Here is a 25,326-nt window from a genome sequence, read left to right on the forward strand (position 1 = left end):
TGTTTTCTTTATTTTTGAGACAGAGAGACAGAGCACGAGCAGGGAAGGGGCAGAGAGAGAGGGAGAGCCAGAACCCGAAGCAGGCTCCAGGCTCTGAGCTGTCAGCACGGAGCCCGACGTGGGGCTCGAACCCACGAACTGTGAGATCATGACCTGAGCCGAAGTTGGACGCTTAACCGAATGAGCCACCCAGCCGCCCCAAGACAGACTCAATTATAGAGAGCAAACTGATGGTTACCAGAGGGGAAGTGGGGGGTGTGGGTGAAATAGGTGATGCGGAGTAAGGAGCGCACTTGCTGTGATGAGCACCAGGTGTTGAATCACTATAATGTATACCTGAAACTAACATTACACTGTATGCTAACTAGCTGGAATTAAAAACTTAAAAAGCCAACCACCACCACCCCCAACAATTTAGCCCATGATATCAGCAGAAAGCCACAACTTCCTAGTATTAAGGGCATTTTAAGGAGTCTTACAGAGTCATCGGACACTTCCTGTTTGTCGTCAGTGCCATTAGTGACTCTGGCTTTGCCAACTCCCTTGGCCAAAGGGTGTGTCTGCAACCATGACCTCTGTAATGTAGCAAGGCCCCCACAGCAGGTAGGTAGACTCATCTAGGACTGAGACTACCGCCCAGGCTATTTGATATGTTGATATTGGGGATTGCTTTTAGCATTTCCATTAAGCTAAGAGGGAATGGAGGAAGTTACACAGTAATAGACTTCATTAAATGAAAAAAGGCAGAAGACTCAGCAGAAGGAGTTGGAATGCTGGCCCTAATCTAAACAATGCCAACTTTTGTCCCCACATTCCCTTGTAGGGAAATTTCTCCCCGTGTCCAGATGTACTTGAACAATTGGAATCTGGGATGGAAAGTTGAAAAACTACCAAATTAAGGTATGCCTGATCCTTTTGCTGCTTGTTTGTTCGTTTTAAAGCTGTTGGTAGAATTAATTTCATTTTTGTGATGAATTTTCCAAAGGTTAAGTTTGCATATGCCTACTTTTATTTATTAATTTTTAAATTTTGTAATGTTTGTTTATTTTTGTGTGTGAGAGAGAGAGAGAGAGAGCATGAGAGGCAGAGGGGCAGGGAGAGAAGGAGACATAGAATCTGAAGCAGGCTCCAGGCTCTGAGCTGTCAGCACAGAGCCTGACGTGGGGCTCGAACTCAGAGTGCAAGATCATGACCTGAGCCGAAGTCAGAGGCTTAACTGACTGAGCCACCCAGGCGCCCCTAATATGCCTGATTTTAATTTAGATGCTTTCATTTTCATGTCTAGAGGAGAACGAGAAACTAACATTTATAGACTTTACCCGTATGTTTTCTCATTTAAGATTCAAAACAACTCACTGAAGTATGCCCTGTGAGTCTCATTTCATAGATCAGGAATCTGAAACCTAAAGATGTTAAGTACTTTCTTTGCTGAAGGTCATATAGCTAATCATATAGCAGATCTGGGTTTTGAATTCAGATTTATCTGATGGACCTGTGGAGAATATTCTCCTTTTTTCTCTTACAGAGTTTTCTGACTTTTAAATTTTATGACATTAGATTCTCCCAAGATTGCCTGAATAATGTGTGGTCTTTCACTGTGCCATTCTGAACTTACAAAATTTTTTATCTTTGGACATCTCTGGTCTTATCTTTGATAAGAAGAAATCTGGCATCAGTTGTAATAGTTTTTAAATATTTACAGTGTTCAATAGCAAGGTTCCCCAAGATGTATCGAAATTGGAGTTGACTAAAAGTTTATATATACAAATAAGGAATGTGTGTGTGTGTGGCAATGCATGGGCTGATCCTGAAGTGGTAAAATTAATAGAAATTATTCTGTATTAGGAGAAAGACAGAATTTCATCTTTTTTTAAAGTTTATTTTGAGAAAGAGAGAGAGAGCGCATGTGAGCAGGGGAGGGGCAGAAAGAGAGGGAAAGAGAGAATCCTAAGCACAGGGCTGGAATTCACCAACTGTGAGATCATGACCTGAGCCGAAAACAGGAGTTGAACACTTAACCAACTGAGCCACCCAGGCAACCCAAGAATTTCATCCTTTTTTTTTTTTAATTTTTTAATGTTTATTTATTTTTGAGAGACAGAGAGAGCATGAGCATTGGAGGGGCAGAGAGAGAAGGAGACACAGAATCTGAAGCAGAATCTGCTGACAGCTCAGAGCCCGATGGGGGCTCGAACTCACAAACCACGAGATCATGACCTGAGCTGAAGTCAGATGCTTAATGACTGAGCCACCCAGGCACTGGGGAATTTTATCTTTTAATGGTAAAAGGAAAGGTGCCGTCACCAAGGTGGTGGCATAGGTTGTTCTTGACTTTGCTCCTCCTCATAAGAAGAACAACCAATAACTATTCAAGAAGACACCTCAGGGACTCCTAGAACCGGGAGGTGAGGCTAAAGCACCCCTGTGCTTCAGAGACCAAGATGCACTGTGTTATAAGGGTAAAGAAATGGCTACACGTTGACCACGTTGCTCCCCCCCAGGCCAGGGCCACACCACACAGAGAGGTAGTCTCTGAGCCCCCAGGTGTCTGGTAGGAAAAGAGAACCCAGGAGCCTCAACCAGCCCCCACCAGCATTGTGAGTCCCTCTGAAGGAGCCCCGACTCTAACCTTGCACCACGGGGATTGCGGGGCAATCTGCTTAATCACTGGGAATCTGACTGTGATGGAGAAAGGGGGGCAGGACTCGCAACAACCAGCACACAGATCTTTACAGACCAAGTGCACGCCTGCGGTGCCTCTGTAGTAATCCCCAATTGCGGCTTTGTTCATCTGCAAGTCCGGGGTGCACTCTGACCAGGGGGCTTGGCAGGGAGCCGAGCTGCCTGATCCCGATCCCCAGACGAGAAGTTGCGCCAGCCCTAGAGCCCAGTTGGCCCACACCCAGGCAAAGTGCTGAGTCACAGCCCCCCTGCTGTGGAGAGGGTCTTGGGCGGGAGGGGGCCATCCAAGCAGGCAGCAGACGACTCACGGAAGCTGTGCAGCCCAGCAGTGCTTGAGCCGAGAGAGGGGCAGGCAGAGGCAGTCATCCCAGAGCAAACCGGTGTCCCTCTTTAGCAGGGAACTTGGGATGCAGGGAGGCTTAAGTTAAGACAATCATCAAAGAGCTTTACCAGTTTTAGAGCTGCTTCTCCCATAGCCCCGCTCATTGCTGGATAAGGCCGTCAGCCGGCCCAACCAGGGAACTTTACCAGAGCACACAGAGAGCTGTGAAGCCCGTTCAGCAGCCCTACGCGCAGTAGCCTTTGAACAGAGGGCACAGCCCATGGCTTCCCCCATCTGCGGAACAAAACTGGTAGTCTCACCTGACCCGGGAATTCATTGCATGCTCTTGCCTGATTCACCAGTCAGTCATACAGGCCCTGGGGCTCATCCTGCTGCCCAGCCAGGGCAGGGAGGCTAATGCATAGTCCCATCCACCACTGAATATAGTACAGTTGCAACCATCTAGTAAGTCTGCCCAGAGAGCCCAGGCGACTTACAGCCTCGCTTGGGAAGGGAACCAAGCCCACAGCCCTATCCACTGATTCTCAGCCACTGGCTCTCCCCACCCTCCCATCCCTAACCCCAGAGCTTGCTCTGCCCCAAAATAGACCATAATAGCAGGCCCCGCTTGCACAAGGACATTACCAGCAGACACACCCAGAAACCCAAACTGAGCTGACTGGTGAAGAGCTCTGTCTCTGCCAAAGTAAAACTATAAAGTCCGGACGAGGAGCCTGATGACTCAACTGTGTAGGCAGCAATGTAAGGAATCAAGAATTGCAAAAAACCACTAAAGGAAACTAGTAAAACTCTAATAACTGGTCTTAAGGAAATGAAGATCTATGAACTGTCAGACAAAGAATTTCAGAATAATCCTCTTGAAAAATGATCCACAAGAACACACAGAGACAGAAAAGTTGGGGAAACTGTGTGAACAAAAGGAGAAGATCAAAAAAGCAGTAGACACCATAAAAAAAAAAAAAATCCTACAGCTGAAAAATACAGTAACTGAACTGGAAAATTCAGTAGAATTTCAAAATAAGAACCATGCAGAAGAAAGAATCAGCAGCCAGGAAGATAGGATATCAGAAATTATGCAGTCAGAGGAGCAAAAAAACAAACAAACAAACAAAAAAACAAAACAAAAGGGAAAAGAATGAAAAAGAGTAAAGAAAACTGCAAGATATATGGGGCACAATGAACAGAAGCAGCATTCATATTATGGGAATTCCAAAAGGAGCAGAAAAAGAGGAAGGGTCAGAAAATCTATTTAAAGCAATAATGGCTGGGGCGCCTGGGTGGCTTGATCGGTTAAGCGTCCGACTTCGGCTCAGGTCACAATCTCACGGTCTGTGAGTTCGAGCCCCGTGTTGGGCTCTGTGCTGACAGCTCAGAGCCTAGAGCCTGTTTCGGATTCTGTGTCTCCCTCTCTCTCTGCCCCTCCCCTGTTCATGCTCTGTCTCTCTCTGTCTCAAAAATAAATAAACGTTTAAAAAAAAATTAAAAAAAAAATAAATAAAGCAATAATGGCTAAAAATTTCCCACACCTGGAAAGAGAAATGGACATCCAGATCCATGAGGCCCAAAGAACTCCAGATAGGTTGGACCTAAATAGAGCCGCCCCAAGATACATTATAATTCAATTGTCAAAACTCCCAAGACAAAGAAAGAAGTGGAAAAGCAAAAATAGAAAAGAGAGAAGTTACCAGGAAACCCTTGTCAGACTATGAACAAGTTTCTCAACATTTTGGCCCAACAGAAAATAGGTTGGCCTAATCAAAATATTGGAGGAAAAAAACTAAACTGTCAGCCAAGAGGGGCACCTGGCTGGCTTAGTCAGTGGATTGTGTGACTCCTGATGTCAGGACTCTGACATCCTCTTCTGGACAATATGGGTTCAAGCCCCATATTGGGTGTAGAGAACACTCAAAAATAAAATCTTAAAAAAAATGAATAAAATTGTCAACCAAGAATACTGTACTCAGCAAAGCTGTCCTTCAGAAATGAAAAAGGAATAAAGACTTTCCCAGGGATGCCTGGCTAGCTCATTCAGTAAAGTGTGCAACTCTTAATGTCAGGGTTGTGAGTTCAAGCCCCACACTGGGCATGGGGCCTTATTTAAAAAAATATAAAAAACAAAACAAAAAACAACCCCTTTCCCGAACAAACAAAACTGAGGGAGTTCATTACTACTAGATCTGCCTTACAAGAAATGCTAAAGGGAGTTCTTTAAGCAGAGATAAAAGGACACTGGGGCGCCTGGGTGGCTCAGTCGGTTAAGTGTCCGACTTCGGCTCAGGTCATGATCTCACAGTTTGTGAGTTCGAGCCCCACGTCGGGCTCTGTGCTGACAGCTCGGAGCCTGGAGCCTGCTTTGGATTCTGTGTCTCCCTCTCTCTCTGCCCCTCCCCTGCTTGTACTCTGTCTCTCTCTCCCTCAAAATAAATAAACATTAAAAAAAATTTTTTTTTAAATAAAAGAATACCAATTAACATCATAAAAACAGAAAAGTAGTAAAACTCATTGTAATAGTAAATTTATGGTCAAAGTCAGATTCTGTAATTTGGTAATGGTGCATAATTCACTTATTCATTAACATAATTCTATGTTAAAAGCTAAAACACATGGGGGTGCCAAGGTGGCTCAGTCAGTCAAGCATCCTACTCTTGATTTTGGCTCAGGTCATGAACTCATAGTTTGTGAGTTCAAGACCTGTGTTGGGTTCTGTGCTGATGGTGGAGAGCTTGCTTGGGATCCTCTCTCTCCCTCTCTCTCCAACCCCTCCCCTGTTCACTTGCACGCTCATTCTCTCTCTCAAAATAAATAAACATTAAAAAAAAATTTTAAGTTAAAAAACATGAGCATAGTAAAAGCAACCATAACTACAATACTCTGTCGTTAGTTACACAATATAAAAAAATGTGTAAATTGTAACAGCAGTAACCTAAAATGTGAGGGGGAGGAGAAGTATAAGTATAAAGTTTAGGAATTCTACTGAACTTAATGTTTATCAGCTTCAAATATGGGGTTGTGGGGCGCCTGGGTGGCGCAGTCGGTTGGACGTCCGACTTCAGCCAGGTCACGATCTCGCGGTCCGTGAGTTCGAGCCCCGCGTCAGGCTCTGGGCTGATGGCTCGGAGCCTGGAGCCTGTTTCCGATTCTGTGTCTCCCTCTCTCTCTGCCCCTCCCCCGTTCATGCTCTGTCTCTCTCTGTCCCAAAAATAAATAAACGTTGAAAAAAAAAATTTACAAAAAAAAATATGGGGTTGTAAGCCTTATGGTAACCACAAGGGGAAAACCTATAGCAATTATACAAAAAAAAAAAAAAAAAAAAGATAAAGAAATCAAAGCATACTGACACCAAAAGACATCAACACACACACAAAAAGATAGCAGGATAAGAAACCAGGAACAGTGGATCTATAAAACAACCAGAAAATAATTAATAAAATGGAAAAGGTAAGTCCTTACCTATTGGTAATTACTTTAAACGTAAAATGATGAAGTTCTCTAATCAAAAGACATAGAAAAGGGGTGTCTGGGTGGCTCAGTCAGTTGAGCGTCTGACTCTAGATTTCAGCTTAGATCATGATCCCAAGATCATGGGATTGAATCCCACATCAGGCTCTGTGCTGAGCAGAGCCTGCTTGGAATTCTCTCTCTCCCCCTCTCTCCCTCTACCCCACTCCCCTGCTCATGCGCTCTCTCTCTCTCTCTCTCTTAAAGAAAAAAAGGCATAGAATGTCTGAATGGATTAAAAAAACAAGATCCAGTGCCGTGCTGCCTATGAGCAACTCACTTTAGCCTTAAAGACACACACAGATTGAGAGTGAAGGGATATAAGAAGTCATTTCAAGGAACTGTAACAACAAACAACAAAAAAGCAGGGGTGGCTATACTTATATCAGACAAAATAAACTTTAAACTCAAAATGGTAAAAAGAAGCTCGTTACATAATGATAAAGCTCTCAATCCATTAAGAAGACAGAACAGTTGTAAATATTTGTTCACCCAATGTCAGAGTACCTAAATATATAAAGCAAAAACTAACAGCTAGGAGGAGAAATAAACAGTAATACAATAATAGTTGGGGACTTTAATACCCCACTGTCAACAATCGATAGGTCATCCAGAGATTCAGTAGGGAAACAGCAGGTTTGAACATCACTGTAGACCAAATGGACCTAACAGACATATCCAAAACATTCCATCCAACAATAGCAAAATACATGCTCACGTAGAATATTTGCTAGGCTAGACCGTATGTTAGCCACAAAAAAAGCAAACTCAAGACGACTGAAATCATACCAAATATCTTCTCTAACTACGACGGCAACAAACTAGAAATCAATAACAAGGGGAAAACTGGAAAAACTACAAACACATGGAAATGAAGCAGTATTCTTCTGAACAACAGTGGGTCAAAGGAGAAATTAAAGGGGAAATTTAAAAGTTTCTTGAGACAAATAAAAAAAAAAACACATATGCCAGAACTCGTGGGATGCAGCAAAGGCAATTCTAAGGGAAGTTGATAGGAATAAACACCTACATTAACAAGCAAGAAAGAGTCCCAATAAAAAACCTAACTCTACACCTCAGGGAACAAGAAAAAGAAATTCCTTTTAAGACAAAGTTAGCAGAAGACAGGAAATAATAAATATTAGAGCGGAAATAAATAGAGCACAGAAATGCAATAGAAAAGATTAACCAAACTAAGGGTTGGTTCTCTGGAAAGATAAACAGACTCGACAGACTAATCAATTAGCTAGACTAACTAAGGAAAAAAGGGAGAAGACCCAAAACAAAATTGTAAGTGGAGAAGGAGACATTACACCTGTTACCACAGAAATACAAAGGATCATAGAGGCTACTGTGAACAATTGTACACCAACAACCTAAATGACCCAGAAGAAATGGAAAAATTCTTAGAAGCATATGAATAACCAAGACTGAATCAGAAAGAAATAGAAAGTCTGAATAGACCAGTTATTAATAAGTAGATCAGGGGCGCCTGGGTGGCTCAGTCGGTTAAGCGTCCGACTTCAACTCAGGTCACGATCTCGCGGTCCGTGAGTTCGAGCCCTGCGTCGGGCTCTGGGCTGATGGCTCAGAGCCTGGAGCCTGCTTTGAATTCTGTGTCTCCCTCTCTCTCTCTCTCTGCCCCTCCCCCGTCCATGCTCTGTCTCTCTCTGTCTCAAAAATAAATAAACGTTAAAAAATTTTTTTTAAAAATAAGTAGATCAAATCAGTAATCAAAAATCTCCCAACAAAGAAAAGCCCAGATGGCTTCACTGGTGAGTTTTACCAAACATTAAAAAAATTGATACCAATCCTTCTCAAACTCTTCCAAAAAAAAAATTGAAGAGGAGAGAACATTCCCAAGCTCATTCTATGAGGCCAGCATCATCCTGAAACTAAAACCAGACAATGACATTATTAAAAAAGAAAACTACAGCCAATTCCTTTCATGAATATAGATGCAAAAATTCTCAATAAGATAGTAGCAAATTGAATTCAGCAGCACATTAAAAGGATTATTCATCATGATCAAGTGGGGTTTATCCCTGGGATGCAAGGATAGTTGAACATACCCAGATCAATCAATGTGATACATCACATTAATGGAATGAAAAAGATCACATGATCATCTCAATAGAGTAGAAAAAGCATTTGACAAAATCCAACATCCGTTCATGATAAAACCTCTTAACAAATCAGGCATAAAAGGAACATATCTCAACAAAATAATGGCCATATATGACAAGTCCACAGCTAACATCATACTCAATGGTGAAAGGTTGAAAGCTTTTCCTCTAAGATCAGGAACAAGATAAGGGTGCCCACTCTCACCACTCCTATTCAATCTAGTACTGAAGTCCTAGCTAGATCAGGCAATAAAAAGAAATAAAAGGTATCAGAGCTGGAAGGGAAGAAGTAAAATGGTCTCTATTTGCAGATGATATGATTTAATATACAGGAAATCCTGAAGACTCAACCAAAAAGCTCTTAGATCTCATCAATAAATTCAGCAAAGTTGCAGGATACAGAATTTACATATAAAAGTCAGTAGTGTTTCTGTACACTGACAATGAATTTGCTGAAAAAGAAATAAATTGATCCCTTTTACAGTAGCATCGAAAACAATGAAAGATTAAGGAAGTGAAAGATCTCTGCTCTAAAAACTGTAAGACATTACCAAAAGAAATCAAAGAAGACCCAAATAAATGGGAAGGTATCCTGTGTTCATGAATTAGAAGAATTAATATTGTTAAAATATCAATACCACCAAAAGTCATCCATAGATTCAGTGCAATCCTATCAAGATCCCAGTGGCATTTTTGCAGAAGCACAAAATAACACTCCTAAAATTTATGTGAAAACTGCACAAGACCCTGAATAGCCAGAGAAATCCTGAGAAAGAAGAACAAAGTAGGAGTTATCCCACTCCCTGATTTCAAGCTGTAGTATAAAGCTTTAGTAATCAAAACAGTATAATGCTAGCATAAAAAGTCAAATAGATCAGTGGAATAGAATCAAAAGGCCAGGAAAAAAACACCCAAGCATATATGGTCAACTAATTTTTGACAAGAGAGCCACCAAGACTATTCAGTGGAGAAAAGAGTCTTCAATAAATAGTGCTGGGGTAATTGGATCTTCACATGGGAAGAAATGAAACTGGACCCCTATCTTATACCACTGACAAAATTTGCCTCAAGATGGATTAAAGGCTTAAATGTAAGACCCAAAACCATGAATAAAGGAATAAAGCTCCTTCACATGGGCCTTGGTAATGATGTTTTGGTTATGACACCTAAAGCACAAGCAACAAAATAAAAAATAAATGGACAAAATCAAACTACAGAGCTTCTATACAATAAAAGAAGCCATATATCTGATAAGGGGTGATATACAAAATATATAAAGAGCTCATACAACTAGATAACAATAGTATAATTATAATAACGCAATCAAAAGAATAGGCAAAGGACCTGAATAGACATCTTTCCAGGAAGATCTAGGAAAGGGCAACAGGCACATGAAAAGATGCTCAACATCACTCTTCATCAGGGAAATGCAAATCAAAACCACAATGAAGTATCCCCTCACTTCAGTTAGAATGACCATCATCAAAAAGACAAGAGGTGGGGCGCCTGGGTGGCTGAGTTGGTTGAGTTTCCGACTTCGACTCAGGTCACGATCTTGCAGTTGGTGAGTTCAAGCCCCACGTCGGGCTCGCTACTGTCAGCCTGTCTGTGCAGAGCCTGCTTTGGATCCTCTGTTCCCCTCTCTCTCATCCCCATGAGGATGTAGCGAAAAGGGAAACTTTGTACACTGTAGGTGGGAATATGGATTGGTGCAGCCACTATGGAAAACCATATGATGGATCCTCAAAAAAAAAAACAAACCAAAAAAAAAAGAACTACTAGGAACTACTACGATCCAGCAATTCCACTTCTGGAACCATATCCAAAGGAACAAAAACACTAAGTCAAAAACGTATGGACCCTCCATATTCACAACAGCATTATTTATAACAGCCAAGACATGGAAACAACCCAAGCATCCATCAATGGGTGAATGGATAAAGAAGTTGTGGTATGTGTATATATATATATGTGTGTATATATATATATGTATATATATATATACACACATATATATATATACACATATATATACAGAATATGCAATGTATTGTATATTTATATGGCATAACATATCCACAATATATAAATATACACCCAATAGAATATTATTCAGCCATAAAAAATGAGGAAATCTGTTTGCAACAACATGGCTGGACCTTGAAGGCATTGTGCTAAGTGAAATAGGTAAGACAGAGAAAGACAAATTATCTCATTTATGTGTGGGATCTAAAAAAACAAACTCATAGAAAAAGAGATCAGACATGTGGTTACCAGGGGCAAAAGGTGGTGCCCGGGGGGAATTGGACATAGGGGGTCAAAGGTACAAACTTCTAGTTATAAGAAAAATAAATACTAGGCATGTAATGTATGGTGTGGTGACTATTGCTAACACTGCTGTGTGCTGTATAGGAAGGTTATTAAGAGAGTAAATCCTAAGAGTTCTCATCACAAGAAGAAAAACATTTTTTTTCTTTTTATTGTATCTATATAAGATGATGGATGTTAACTTATTGCAATAATCACTTCACAGTGTATGTAAACGAGCCATCATGCTGTGTGCCTTAAACTTGTGCAGTGAAGTATATCAGTTATTTCCCAATAAAATGGGAAAAATGGATAAAATGATTAAAAAGAAGAATAGAAAAAGTGACTCCACGACACAACTAATGTTATTTTATAATTGCTCACGTATTGTTTCCTCTTTGAGAGCCAAGAGAGATGCTTCTTTTCGAAAAAGGTACAAAATGAATTTTCCCAAGTAAAATCTAAATTGAAGGCTCCTATTTTGAACGTACAACCTGTGGCTAAACTAACTTTTATCCATATTTAGTTGCCATCCACCCCTTACCCCTCCCCAGAAAACCCCCAAGAGGCAAGCTTTTTGCTGCCACCTACAGTTAGAAAATGTAATCGCCTGCTGAGTGCACAAAGGAATGACGATGGGCAGAGAACCTGAGCTTTGGAAAGGGGGACCATGTGCCCTGGTTTACTGTAACGTTTCCTGAAAGTCCCTGTTGTCTTGGGATGATCCAGCCAATGTAGCATTTGTCCTGTCCCCTTTTTCTCTCAAAACTCTGATTTGGATGATTAATTATACAGTTCTACTGGTTCTTTCCTTGCATCATTTAAAATACTCAAGTTTGGGGCTCCCGGGTGGCTCAGTCAGGTAAGCATCTGACTTTGGCTCAGGTCTCAATCTCAGGGTTTGTGATTTTGAGCCCCAGGCTCTGTGCTGACAGTGTGGGCAGCCTGCTTCGGATTCTGTTTGTCTCTTTCTCTCTCTGCCCCTCCCCTGCTTATGCATGCGCTCGCTCTCTCTCTCTCTCTGTCTCTCTCTCTCAAAAATAAACATTAAAATAAGTAAAATATTCAAGTTAGTCTCATCTCTCCCACCTAAAAGCACACACACACTTCTCCAGTCTGAACCTCCTTCCAGCTCCAATCTTTCTCCTTCCTATCTTTACATCTAAGCTTCTTGAAAAAGGGATCTGTACACTATTTCTACATCACTGTGCCGTAACCTTCCTCTCCTCACCTCACAGTACCACAGGCCCCTCGCTTCTGCTCTGACTACTCCTTGAAACTACCCGTGACCTGCGAACCACCCAATCCCTGGACACTTCTCTGTCTTTGTCTTAGCCAGTGGGCACCGCTGTAAGAGTACCACAGACTGGGTGGCTGATGAACAACAGAAATGTACTTCTCTCAGTTCTGGAGCCTGGGAGTCTGAGGTCAGGATGCCAGCTCGGTTGGGTTCCGGTGAGAGCCTTCTCCTGGGTTGTAGACGAGCCAACTTGTCGTATCAATCATTGAAAGGGACTGACCCAGTTCTATGGCCTCCTGTTGTGAGGACACTAATCCTACCATGAGGGCTCCACTCTCAGGACCTAATGACCTCCCAGAGGTCCCACCCGAAAGTCCATCACGTGTGGGATTAGATGAATTTGGGGGGAGGACATTCATTCCGTAAGCCTTTCCCTTGCTTCGTATATTGACAACACTGTACCCGGTTGCGTGTTCCCCCCTCCCAGCTCACCTCTTGTCTTCTGTGACACCATCTCCTGTTTTTCTCCTGCATTCTGGCTTTTTCTCAGTGGGCTTTGTAACCTCTTCGTCTGCTTGCACCTAAATGCTCACGTCTCTGTCCTTGTACACTCTCCCTGAGTAACCACACCCCGTGAATTCTACTACAATCAACTTGATAAGGGCTCCCAAACTCATTCATTCATTCAAAAAAAAATGTATGGATCACCCACAAAGTGCCAGTCACTGCTTCAGATTCTGGGATATATCCGTGAACAAAATGGAGGGGAGAATCATAGATGGGTAAACCATAGACGAAATAAGTAAACTGGACAGTATGTTAGAGGGTGAGAAGTGATAAAGAAGAGAGTAATGGGGGGGGGGCACCTGGGTGGCTCAGTCGGTTGAACGTCCGACTTCGGCTGAGGTCGTGAACTTGCAGTTTGTGAGTTCAAGCCCAACGTCGGGCTCTGTGCTGACAGCTCAGAGCCTGGAGCCTGCTTCAGATTCTGTGTCTCCCTCTCCCTCTGTTCCTTCCCTGCTCGCAGTCTGTCTCTCAAAAAGAGCTCATTCAAAATGGGTAAAAGCAAAATGCATAGATAATTTACAGAAGAAGAAATAGAAGCAGGTAATAAATATAAAATACTCAATTTCATTAATGAAAAAATGCTTTGTCCTTAAATTAGGAAAGACTTTTAAAAAAATTTTTAATGTTTATTTATTTTTGAGAGAGAGAGAGAGAGAGAGAGCGCGCAGGGGAGTGGCAGAGAGAGAGGGAGACACAGAATCCGAAGCAGGCTCTAGGCTCTGAGCTGTCAGCACAGAGTCCAATGTGGGGATCGAACCCATGATCTGCGAGATCATGACCTGAGCCGAAGTCAGACACGGAACTGACTGAGCCACCCAGGAGTCCCAGGAAAGACTTTTTTTTAAATGCTAGGTTATGTGGGATGGGACAGAAACCTACTTGGTAGAGGCAAACGTACACATTGACACAATGCCAGGAGGAACAAGGAGCCTTAAGATAATATCTTAAAAAGATGTCATCTGAAATGTGGGTGAAGTTTTAGGCGTAGAAGTGCTAATAATATTTGTTATACTGGAAAAATGGAAACAACCCATATGTCCAATAATAGGGGACCAGGTTAGAAATTATAATATGAACAAATGATTAAATGATTAAAAGACATTTTCTAAGACTGCTAAGTAAATGTGAAATGCTTATACGTTAGATGAAATAAATGGATGTAAACTCCTATTTGTAGTATGTTTGCAAAATTTTTTAATGAAAATGCCAAAAAGAAAGTATATAGTTTTTATGTGGTATGATTTCGTTTCTTCTTTATATTTTTCTATACTTTCCAAATTCCTTTTTATCATCATGTATTACTTTTGTAGTCAGAAAAAAAAAATTCATCCCTAGAGTTTTCCAGATAAAATCCAGATTCCTTAGCATAGCACATGATGATCTGGCCTGTTTTCTGATCGCCTTCTCCCCATTTCCCAGTCCTAACTCTCTTAGGGTCATGCCACATTGCTTGCATTTTCCTAATCATGATGTCATCACTATCTGGGGAGTGTTTGTTTTAATTACTTACTTATTTTTGCCTAGGTGTTCTCAAATACCATTCTTGCCCTCTGGCCTTCCTAACAGGCCTGTTTGATTTCAAGTTCCAGCCCTGTGTTTTCAAAGGATGACCTTCCCTGGGACGCCTTGGGCTTGGTCAGATACCTCCTGCTTTGTGCGGCCACGACTCTGTGATTCCTTTCTCTGGTTACACGGAAATGCAAGCTGGGTGACCGACCATCCCGGTCTGCCCTACCCTGATCCTAATTCTCTGCTTACCCCTTCACATCTTAAACTAGGAGGACCTTGACTTAACGGGCCCTTTACATCATCTTTTTTTTTTTTTTAATTCTATTCTTTCCATTCTGCACATTGTCTCTCTTATGATTTTTACCCGCCTTAGTCTTGAGTTTGTTAGGGGATAGCACACACCAAGCAAGTGGAAGGGTCACTGGACCTATGGAACAGGTGATAGAACAGCTCTCACTGTGGTGAGATGGGAAGGTGCTAAAAAGTTAACCCAAAACGCTGTTATAGGCTTGTCAGTGAGGTTCCCCCTGTAGGTCAAAGCATTTTGGTAATTGAAGGAACAGCGCCTGACTCAGTCCCGTGTGTTAGGATGGTTTTATTTATCCCTCCCTTGAGCGCACATTGTAGCTTTGAACAGTTGTTTAAATACTGTTTAAGATTGCAGTCGGCCCCATTTCAGTGCTTCATTCCCACCTTCCCTACCCTGCTCCACTTCTCCTATTTTCTGTTAACACTTATCATCATCTACATGCTGCTAAATGTATTCCTTTATTAGAGCTATAGTCTACATTTGGCTCCACGCCATCACCGGACAGGGATCTTTGTCTTGTTCATCGATTTAACAAAGTACCTACCAAAGTGCCTGGCACATAATAGATGCTCAGTTAAAGATTTGTTGAATAAATAGATCTGCTTAAATTAGGGGGTTAACTCATTATAATTCTCTAACCACAAAATGAAAATGTTAGGGTATCAGCAGAGGCCTTTTACTACCCTTCTTTTTTTCTTTCTTTCATTATTATTGTTTAATGTGTATTTATTTTTGAGAGAGAGAGAGAGTGTGTGTGTGAGCAGGGAAGGGGCAGAGAGAGAGGGAGACACAGAATCTGAACCAGGCTCCAGGCTCTGAACTGTCAGCACAAAGCCCAACATGGGGCTTGAACTCATGAGCTGTGAGATCATGACCTGAGCCAAAGTCGGATGCTTAACAGGCTGAGCCACCCAAGTGCCCCATCTGTCTTTCTTTTTAAAAATTTGCTGCCCTAGGGCCCCTCGCAGCTTTCCCGCAGGTACCCAGAGGCAGGGCACCTGCTGGCAGAGCACAAGAGGTCAATCCGTGGGGCTGCGGCTGGTACTGCAGCGACCCCACCCGTGTGCCCTGAACGCTGCCAGCCATTTACCACCCCAGAAGTTGGGGATTCTGCCTACAGGGTGGCATTTTATGTGAATCAGTGTGCCCCTTCTACTACCCTTCTTAAAGAGGAAAAGCTGGACACCCCTAGTAACAACCAATTATTACTTTAACAATTTCTTTCAGTAAAATGTAGAGAGCAGGGGCACCTGGCTGGTCTAGTCAGTGGAGCACGTGACTCTTGATCTTGGTGTTACAAATTCGAGCCCCACATTGGGTGTAGACATTACTTAAAAATAAAATCTTTAAAAAAATGTAGGGAGTAGGTAGGCATAGTTTCTAAAAGAATTTCTAACAAGAAATCTGTACGCATTACACACCCTCCTTCCTTATTGCTACATGTAAACATTCTGGGAAAGGGGCACACAGAATTTGGTGACATTTGCCCAAGAACCACCAAGATCACAGCCTGCTAATTCTGTTTTCCACAAGAAGAAAATATCGTTCTTTCTTGTCCTAGGAGTATTCAGGGGCCATGGCGAGTAGTAGGGACCCCTAAAGACTCCCCACACTGTTTAGAGACAGTAGTGTTTCTCTGATTTGCATAATACACTGTGGTAGCCAACCTCTAACATGACCCCACAATGATCCTTGCTTCCTGGTGCTCACATCTTTGTGTGGTCCCTCCCATAGTGAATCACAGTTATCTTTGTAACCAATAGAACACTGCAGAAGTGCCAGTGTGTGTCTTGCAGGGATCCTTCATAAAAGGCATCACCGCATCTGTGCTGGTCTCTTGGATCTCCAGCTCTTGGGGAAGCAAGCCACTATGGTGTGGGGACATTAAAGCGTCTTGTGGGAGAAACCCACTCAGAGAGGAGCTTAGGCCAAAAGGCAGAACCACTTTGCTAACCATGGAAGTGAACCACCTAGGAAGCCGATTCTCCAGCACCAGTCAAGCCTTCGGATGACCACAGCCCCAGCAGCTTTACAGGAGACCCTGAACCAGAACCTAGCCCCCAAGTTCCTGACTCACAGAAATTGTTAAGAGATAATAAATAATTATTGACGTTTTAAAGTGTTGGAGTGGGGTGCCTGGGTGACTCAGTTGGTTAAGTGTTCAACTCTTGGTTTCAGCTCAGGTCCTAATCTCGCCCGTTGTGGGATCAAGCCCTGTCTGGTTCTGCGTGGAGCCTGCTTGGGATTCTCTCTCTCCCCCCCCCTCTCTCTCTGGCCCTCCCCTGCTTGCATGCACTCTCTCAAAATAAATAAACATTTTAAAACAAATAAAAGTTTTGGAATAATTTGTTAGGTAGCAATAGATTAGCTAAAAAATATACAAATCCCTTTAAAGGGAAAAAGATATTTCATACCCCACATTCATTACATTGTTTTTATTAAGTACAGACGTACAGATTTTATACAACTATTAAATCAAAAGAGATTTTAAAATTAAATACAAACAACATTACAAAACACTTGAATACAAAGTAATTTTAGGGGCGCCTGGCTGGCTCAGTTGGTAGAGCGTGTGACTCTTAATCTCAGGGTCTTGAGTTCAAGCCCCACTTTGGGTGTGGGGTCTACTTTTTAAAAACTGTGATTTTATTTTTTTTTTAAATGTTTATTTATTTTTGAGACAGAGAGAGACAGAGCATGAACAGGGGAGGGGCAGAGAGAGAGGGAGACACAGAATCGGAAACAGGCTCCAGGCTCTGAGCTGTCAGCACAGAGCCCGAAGCGGGGCTCGAACTCACGGACCTCGAGATCGTGACCTGAGCTGAATCGGCCGCTTAACCGACTGCGCCACCCAGGCGCCCCTAAAAATGTGATTTTAATAGAAGGTTGTTTTGCTGCGATTACATTGCCACTCAATAAGACTCCGGTACTGCCAGACTCCTCCTGAGTTACTTGAATAAATTAGCTTTTTTTCCCCCTTAAGCGTGTTTGAAATGGATTTTCTATCGCTTTCGACCAAGACTTTACTCGACAGCAGTTACCTTCTGGTGCCACAACTTGTGGGAATTGAAAAAAAAAAGAAAAAGAAAAAAAGGAAAAACCAAAAACGAAACGGAAAAAAAAAAAACCAACCCAACCCCAGGTGTTCCTTTTCATCCTTCCCTCCCCTTTGTAGCACGTGCGCCCCGACTGCCTCGCGCCTCAACCGGGGGCCCTCGCGTGTCTGGCCCTGCGCGGGCCCGGGGGTTCCTGCCCCCGGGGCCGCGCTGCACGACGCCGGGCAGGGCCCGGTCTCCGAGGAGGGCTGCTCGGATCCCTCCCACGGGACCCGCGCGGCCCGCGCCACGGCTCCGTCCTGGGGGAGGGGCCACCTTGCCCCCCTCCCCCGTCTGAATCGGGAGCACGTGGAATTTCACCTCCTACTGGACCGCAGCTGTCCTGCCCCACAGCTGGACCCCGGGGTGCGGCCCCAACCAGAGCTCCCGGAGGACAGGGCCGGGCGAGGAGCCGGGTACACGGCGCACCAGCACTAGCACTTGACGGATGATTCACCGCTGAAGACACACGCCTCGGACTGCCTCGGCCTGCTCTCGGGCCAAGGAAACGTCAGCAGGATCCCAACTCCCAGGGAAGGTCAGCATTCGCACAGTGGAGCTCTGCGTGATCGAAACCTAGCGTCACGCAGATCTTTAAATCCGAGGCAGCCGGGAGCCTTCGCCTCGGCAGCTGTTTCCTTCGGCGGGTCCCGTCAGTCAGCCTCTGAGCACAGGGGCGACCGGCACCGCCTCCCCTCGGCCGTCGGGGGGCAGTAGGCGTTGAGAAGGGATGCGCATGCTCCCTGTGGGGCTTCGCGCTTCGCCTCCGCGACCGCCGAGTGACGGAAGCAAGTGCACGCGGTTATGGGAAATGTGGTTTCCGAGCCTCTGGCTCACTGGGGTGCGCCCCCTGCCTGAGCCCAGAGCGGGACTTCAGCTCCCGACTGGCCTGCAGGCGCGGGAGGGGACGCGGGAAGGGGGCGGGGCGAGTGAGACGAAAGGTGGGCGGGCCCGGGGGGGAGGGGGTAGGCCAAGCGGAGGGGGCGGGGCCTGGCCGGCTGAGCCGGCGCCGCCCGCGGTTGGAGGAACCTGAGGCGCGGGGCCGGAGCCGCCAGGAGTCCGGACGGCGGCGGGCCCGAGGGCAGGCGTGCCCAGAGTGGTCGCGCGTGCGTCGGCCGCCGCCCCTCGGCCTTTCTCTTCGCCGGTCCCCTCCCTCTCCGCCGGGACGCGGGAGAGCCCGGCGCGCGGCGGGGGCGCGAGGTGGAGCCGGCGGGGGCGGCCAATGCGAAACTGGCTGGTGCTGCTGTGCCCGTGTGTGCTCGGGGCCGCGCTGCACCTCTGGCTGCGGCTGCGCTCCCCGCCGCCCGCCCGCGCCTCCGGGGCCGGCCCCGCAGGTGAGGTCCTGGGGCCCGGCGGGCCGAGAGGCCGCGAGGGGCGGGAGGCCGACTCCGAGCCCCCCCCCCCCCCTCCCCGGGCGGCTTCCTCCGCGGAGCCCCGCCGGGAGTCCCGCAGGGGGGGGGACGGGCCGAACGCGACCGTCCCCACACGAGACAAATGGCTCTTTTCATCCCCGGGGCGTTGAATCGGGCAAACTTGAGGGCGCGTTTCTCGGTGCGTGTCCCCGCCGCTTCTCACCTCCCGCTTTCCTTTATGGGCACCGCCACCGCGAGTCCTTCGTCTGTCCCCCAGGCCTGGTCGGAGTTGTCCGCCTCCTGCCCGCTGGCCCTGGGAGCAAAACCTTGTGTCCTTCAGCCGCAGGCGGCGGCTGCGTGCGCCCGGGCTCGGGTGCCAGGCTGCCTGCTCCCTCCCCAAGCTGTTGGACTTAACTCGGTCTAGACTTGGAGGTCTTAGTGTCATGGGCGATGCCTGTGCGTGTCTGAAAAGGCTGGGTCTTGCTTTTCACGGGAACTTTGCCTTAAGAGTATACTCCTTTTTGTTTTCTTTGAAAACTATGATGCAAGTCGGTGAAACAAATCTGGACGTGAAATAGGGCATGGATACGAGAGGAATTGTTTCTGGGAGTTTGGCTCGCAAAGCCTATTAATGAAGTATACGTGAAAATAGAAAATTCTCTAGCGATCGTATCCACTTGTTCTAAAGCTTACTCTCCCAGGGGAGTGAAATCTTGATCATTTCACAGCCCAGTCGAGTGCGTTGTCCATAGTTGGGAACCCAGTGGGCTTTTTTTGTTAATGGGTTTTACCACCCTTTTTTGTTAATGGGTTTCCTTTTTTTATCTTGTCTTCTTTTTTAAGGGCTTGCCTTAGGACATAGAAAGAAACCTAGAAGGCTGTTTTTAAACTGAGGTAATAGTTGTCTTGTGTTCTAACTACTTGGGGAGTTTTTTCCTTACCACTTCTCCCCAAAACAGCTGTTTTCTTATCCAAAAGTTTGAAGAATTAGAATTGAGTATTTGCAATTCTGAGACGGGTCCGTGCCTTAACTTTTTAGTAGAAAGCATAGAAACTAATTGGGCAATCCTCAAAGCAATCTCGTTGTTGGAATTGGGGTTCTTTATTCTGGTAACAGTCTCTTAGAATCTTTTCCTATTAGGCGAACCACAAGCTCTTTGAAAAAGCTGTTTGTGTGACCTGAATAGAATTAAAATACTGTTTAAATTATTTAAGGAAAATAAAGTTGTTATAGGGCATTTTACCTGTTAACAGGTTGGGGTTTGGGGTTTGTTGGTTGGTTGGTTGGTTGGTTTAGGGTTTTTAAAACTGATCTAAGGAAAGGGTGCAATAGAGATAAAATACTTTGTAACGTCTGTTAGGTTTGTGTTATACAAGTTTCTTTCCTTTTTTGTATGATGAGGGAGCACTACTAGAATTTACTTGCAGAGCATTCTTAGGATATTTATGACCTTAGTAGTCTTTTGGGGTTCAAGAAACAAGCAAAAAGTCGGCTTTCAAGCCTTTTTTTTTTTTTTTTTAAGTTTATTTATGTATTTTGAGAGCGATAGAGCATGCGAGCAGGGGAGAGGCAGAGATCTAGAGAGAGAGAACGAATCTCCAGCAGACTCCATGCCATCATCACCCAGGACTCAAACCCACAAACTGTGAGATCATGACCTGAGCCGAAATCAAGAGTCCCACACTTAACTGACTGGGCCACCCAGGCACCCCGTCAAGCTTTAAACTTAGTAGGCCAGCCTGGCAATTTCTTAGTTTAGTGAAGTTTCTCCTATCCCCGTAGTGTTTGGATGATGCGCTTATCTGCTGTGAAGTTTGACTAAGCTAGATTAGGAAACTAGGATGTAGGCCATGAAAAGGAGCAGGCTGTAGGTGAAGAAATCAGTACTAGTTATATAAATTAACTTTGACTTTAGATGGATATTGTGCCTCTGGTTAGATGGTAAATTAGGCATTTTAATCTAAATGAAACCTGAAGGACTCCTAACTTACTTTTCAAAACTAAAGACCGTAGAAGCCTATCGATTGCTAAAATTTCCTGCGGCTCCCTTTCCCATTGTGTTACCACCATGTTCAAACTAAAACATTTGAACATTTTTACATTTCAGCTCTTATACTTAAGCCTAAAGTGAGAGAGAAAACCCAAGATTTTGTTTCTTCCAGCAAATTAATGTTTCAAGATTTGTTTTTGTTCTCTTTTCTGCCCCTTTGTCTTCAGTCTCATTAAGTTGTGACAGTATTTTTTTTATAAAGTATTTTTTTTTTTGATGTTTATTTATTTTTGAGAGAAAGCGAGCACAAGCAGGGGAGGGACAGAGACAGGGGGAGACAGAGGATCTGAAGCAGGCTCCGAGCCCAATGCGGGGCTGGAACTCATGAGCCGTGACATCATGACCTGAGCCTGTCGGCTGCTCAACCAATTCAACCGACTGAGCCACCCAGGCATCCTGTGGCAGTATTTTTTTAAAGGGAGATTTACCTTCCCTGAATATTGAAAAAGAACCTCTGATCTGTAGTCGATCGAGCAAATATCTGAGAGCCTACTCTGTGCCCACCCCTGTTGTAGGTGTGGCATTAACAACAATAATCCAGATCAAGTCCCTGCTGTCATGCGGTTTACAAATTAGAAGGGGAGATAGAACATAGAAAATAATTAGTAAATATCATAGGGGATACTGATAAGTGGGATGACAAAAATAAAGCAGTGTCAGAGGCTAGAGAATGGTATACTGCCGTTTTAAATAGGTCAGGGGACACTTCTTAGTTGAGGCAGGGACCTGAATGCAGTGAGGGAGTCCTGTTAGTACCTGGTGCTTTTTTTAACATAGCGGCTCACGTTAGACACGTGAAATATGGTCACCAACTATTGAAGAGGAAGCAGGTCTGTTGTGAAATGCAGCACGCCTAGGGGTGATGAGGAAACTGGAGACAGAGACTGGACTGGAGAATATAGATACAGGGTATATCTAATAAACATAATTCATTTGGGGTAATGCCTTAGCAGGAATTATTTAACAATAAATTTAGAAAAATGATGAGACAGAAGAAGCCTCCTCTTTCTGGGATGTTTGGAGAGAAAGAAAGCAAAGAGAAAGGAAAGAAGCATATCGCTTGGAGTGCTAGGTACGGTTCTAGACGCACGGTCCCTGCTCCCAGGTCCTCACAGTCTGTCGAACTGAAACAGACAGGGAGCCAGGAGAAGGCCAGAGACAAAGTGCGCCTGCTTTGCAAGCTTGCCTAGCGCTGGTTCATCCAAAATTATCCCTTTATGTTAATCTTGTCTCCGTGCTTTGGTGTCCTTATTTATAAAATGATGATCTCATAGGGTTATTGTGAAGACTCAATTAGTAAAACACCCAGAAAAGTGCCTGATTCATAGTAAACACTCCCATGAATTGTAAAGAGGAGGAGTAGGAGACTGGTGGCTGGTTCTTGTGCTAGTGAGGTGTTTGGGGAGGTTTCTGAAATTGGCGAGAGCATGCTGATTGTCTTCATCAGCAGATCTGTGATGAATTTCCGTTTCCCTCCTTTTCAGGATTTCTGCTTATTTGTGACCAATCTGTGATTGATTCGTCTGAGAGGGTACATGTGAGAACAGAAATTTTGGTTTGATTCTTAGGAATCCTTGGGCCTAGGGGCACCTGGGTGGCTCCCTGGGGTGAGCGTCAGACTTCGGTTCAGGTCATGATCTCATGGCTCAGTTCATGAGTTCAAGTCCGGTGTCAGGCTCTGTGCCGACAGCTCAGAGCCTGGAGCCTGCTTTTTTTGGATTCTGTGGCTCCCTCTCTTTTTGTCCCTCCCCTGCTCGTGCATGCTCTCTCTCCCTCTCTCTCTCAAAAAGAAATAAACATTAAAAAAAAAAAAAAAAAAAAAGAATCCTTGGGCCTGTTTTAAACAGTTTTTTGAGGTCAACCTCCCTTGGTCTAATAAACTTTTGGATGTCCACTCCCAAGTGCAGAGCCTAGCAGATTGCCAGACCCTCAGGATATATTACATACTAGAGAAGAGAAATGTTGTTGTCCTCAGGGAGATTGTGTGGGGTTTGAATGATTCCTGACATGAAGATTTGTTTGTTGCTATATATCTACCATCTAGAAGAGTGAATGTAGGAGAAAGTGCTTAGTAATTGGGAGAAATGAATCAAGAGAATAAAACTGGGAAGTATGCATGATTTTGTCACCTATAGATCATGTAATCACCTTCCGTGATGACCCTATGATTTAAAATTTTGTCTTATAGAAGCAAAACAAGTTCTTTGTAGAAAAGTTGAAATTATTTTTAAAAAACAGGAAAAATGATCCATATTACAGTTTTTGAATGCACATACTTACAGTGCATGTTTGAGGGAAATTAGTATTTTTAAAAAATCGTGTTGACGTATCATATACATTCAGAAAAGTGCATGTAAATGTGTAGCTTGATCTAGTTTCATAAGCTGAATACAGCCAGCTGAGACAGCACGCCGGAAGCTCCCTTCATGCTCTCTTCCGTCACTACCAAGAGTGGTAACCACTCCCCTGATCTCAAGTGGCAGATATTTGCCTGTTTTGGGGCTTTATATAAATGGGACCACACGGTGTGTACATAGTTCTTACAATCTGCTTACCTTAATATGGTGAATAACCGTATAACGTAATTCTACGACATCGTTTTAGTGGCTGCATAATATTCTGGCATATAGATACACTGTAATTTAATCCCTTATTCCCGAATGTATGTATTTTGAACTTTTTCACTGTTGATAAATGATACTGTGATGGACGGAGATCTTTTAGTGCATTGCTGTTTTTTTTTTTTTCATTTTTTTTCATGTTTATTTATTTCTGAGAGAGCACGAGCAGGGGAGGGGCAGAAAGAGAGGGAGACACAAAATCCGAAGCAGGCTCCAGTCTCCAGGTTGTCAGCACAGCGCCCGACACGGGGCTCGAACTCACGAGCAGTGAGATCATGACCTGAGCCAAAGTCATACTTAACCAACCGAGCCACCCAGGCGCCCCCCCATCGCTGATTATCTCTAAAAATAAGTTCTTAGACATGGAATTGCTGGGCAGAAGTTATACAGTTCTGAGGTATTTCCTGTGTATTGGCAAATTGTCCTGAAAAAGATGACCAAATTACATTCCAGCAGCGATGGAGGAGAGGAGCCATTTCCTTGAAATGACTCTCACCACTTCCTTGACATACCAATTGTTGAGGTATTATTTAAGAAGATGTTTGTCGGTCTGAATGTAGGCAAAAATTGGTATTTTATTGCTCTCATTCAAACTTGATTCCGAGTGAAATTGAACACTTTATCGTAGGTTTGTTGGCTACTTGCATTTTATCTCTGAATTATCTTTGTGTCTTGTTGTATCATGTTTACTTCTTAGTTTTTCATTTCTTCTTTTCCTGTCTTCAGACACCAGAATCAAACAGGGCGCTTGCAACATATAGCAGAGGGTGCTGAAAGTGTGGAGGCCAGCATTGCTCAAGGGCGTTAGGAACTTGGGCATTCTTTCACAGGTATTCATTGAGCATCCACTGTGGGTTTTCCGCCGGGGAAAGCAGTACTCACGAGTCTTTTGGACTGATTTACATTGCTGTTATGTGATAGAAGAAACCTGTTATTTTAATTGAGATATAATTGACCTACTACATGAGTTTCAGGTGTATGCCATTGATTCAGTATGTGTACATATTGCAGAAGGAACACAATACGTCCAGTATACGTCCATCACCACACAGTTACAATTTTTTTCTTGTGATGAGAACTTTAAGATGTACTCTCTTATCTTAGCAGCTTTTAAGTGTGCATTACAGCATTATCAAGTGTAGCAACAAGGTGTATATTACATCCCATGACTTCTTTATTTTCTTAACTAAAAGTTTGTACCTTTTGACCACCTTCACCCATTTTGGCCACTGCCCCCCCCCCCACCCATCTGTTCTCTCTCTATATATGAGTTCAGTGTTTTATTTTGTTAAGATTCTACATAAAAGTGAGCCCAGGGCCCCCAGGGTGGCTCAGTTGGTTAACACCCGATCTCAGCTCAGGTCATGATCTCACAGTTCGTGAGATGGAGCCCACCATTGGGCTCTGCACTGACACCATGGAGCCTGCTTGGGACGCTCTCTCTCTGCCCCTCCCCCATGCTCTCTCTCTCAAAAATAAACTTTTTTTTTTTTTTTTTTAAAGTAAGACCGTACTGGGGCACCTGGGTAGCTTAGTCAGTTAAGCATCCGACTTCGGCTCAGGTCATGATCTTGCGATTTGTGAGTTTGAGCCCCGTGTCGGGCTCTGTGCTGACAGCTCAGAGC

General features: G+C 44.1%; 1 protein-coding gene across 3 annotated transcripts in view; it reads left to right on the top strand.

Moving 5' to 3' along the window:
* The first annotated feature begins 512 nt into the window (after nucleotides 1-512).
* The window catches only part of B3GALNT2 (beta-1,3-N-acetylgalactosaminyltransferase 2), a 75,260-nt gene continuing 50,446 nt past the window's right edge, over nucleotides 513-25,326 (top strand). For 2 of the 3 annotated variants that reach the window (XM_042961309.1, XM_042961310.1), the window contains exon 1: nucleotides 18,702-19,011. In XM_042961309.1, the coding sequence (XP_042817243.1) occupies nucleotides 18,900-19,011 (112 nt within the window). In that variant the 5' untranslated portion in view covers nucleotides 18,702-18,899. Of the gene's footprint in view, nucleotides 604-823; nucleotides 901-18,701; nucleotides 19,012-25,326 lie in introns of those variants that run through there. The other variant, XM_042961311.1, reaches the window with a different exon arrangement.

This window comes from Panthera tigris, chromosome D2 (assembly GCF_018350195.1).
Source record: "Panthera tigris isolate Pti1 chromosome D2, P.tigris_Pti1_mat1.1, whole genome shotgun sequence".
Lineage (NCBI taxonomy): Eukaryota > Metazoa > Chordata > Mammalia > Carnivora > Felidae > Panthera > Panthera tigris.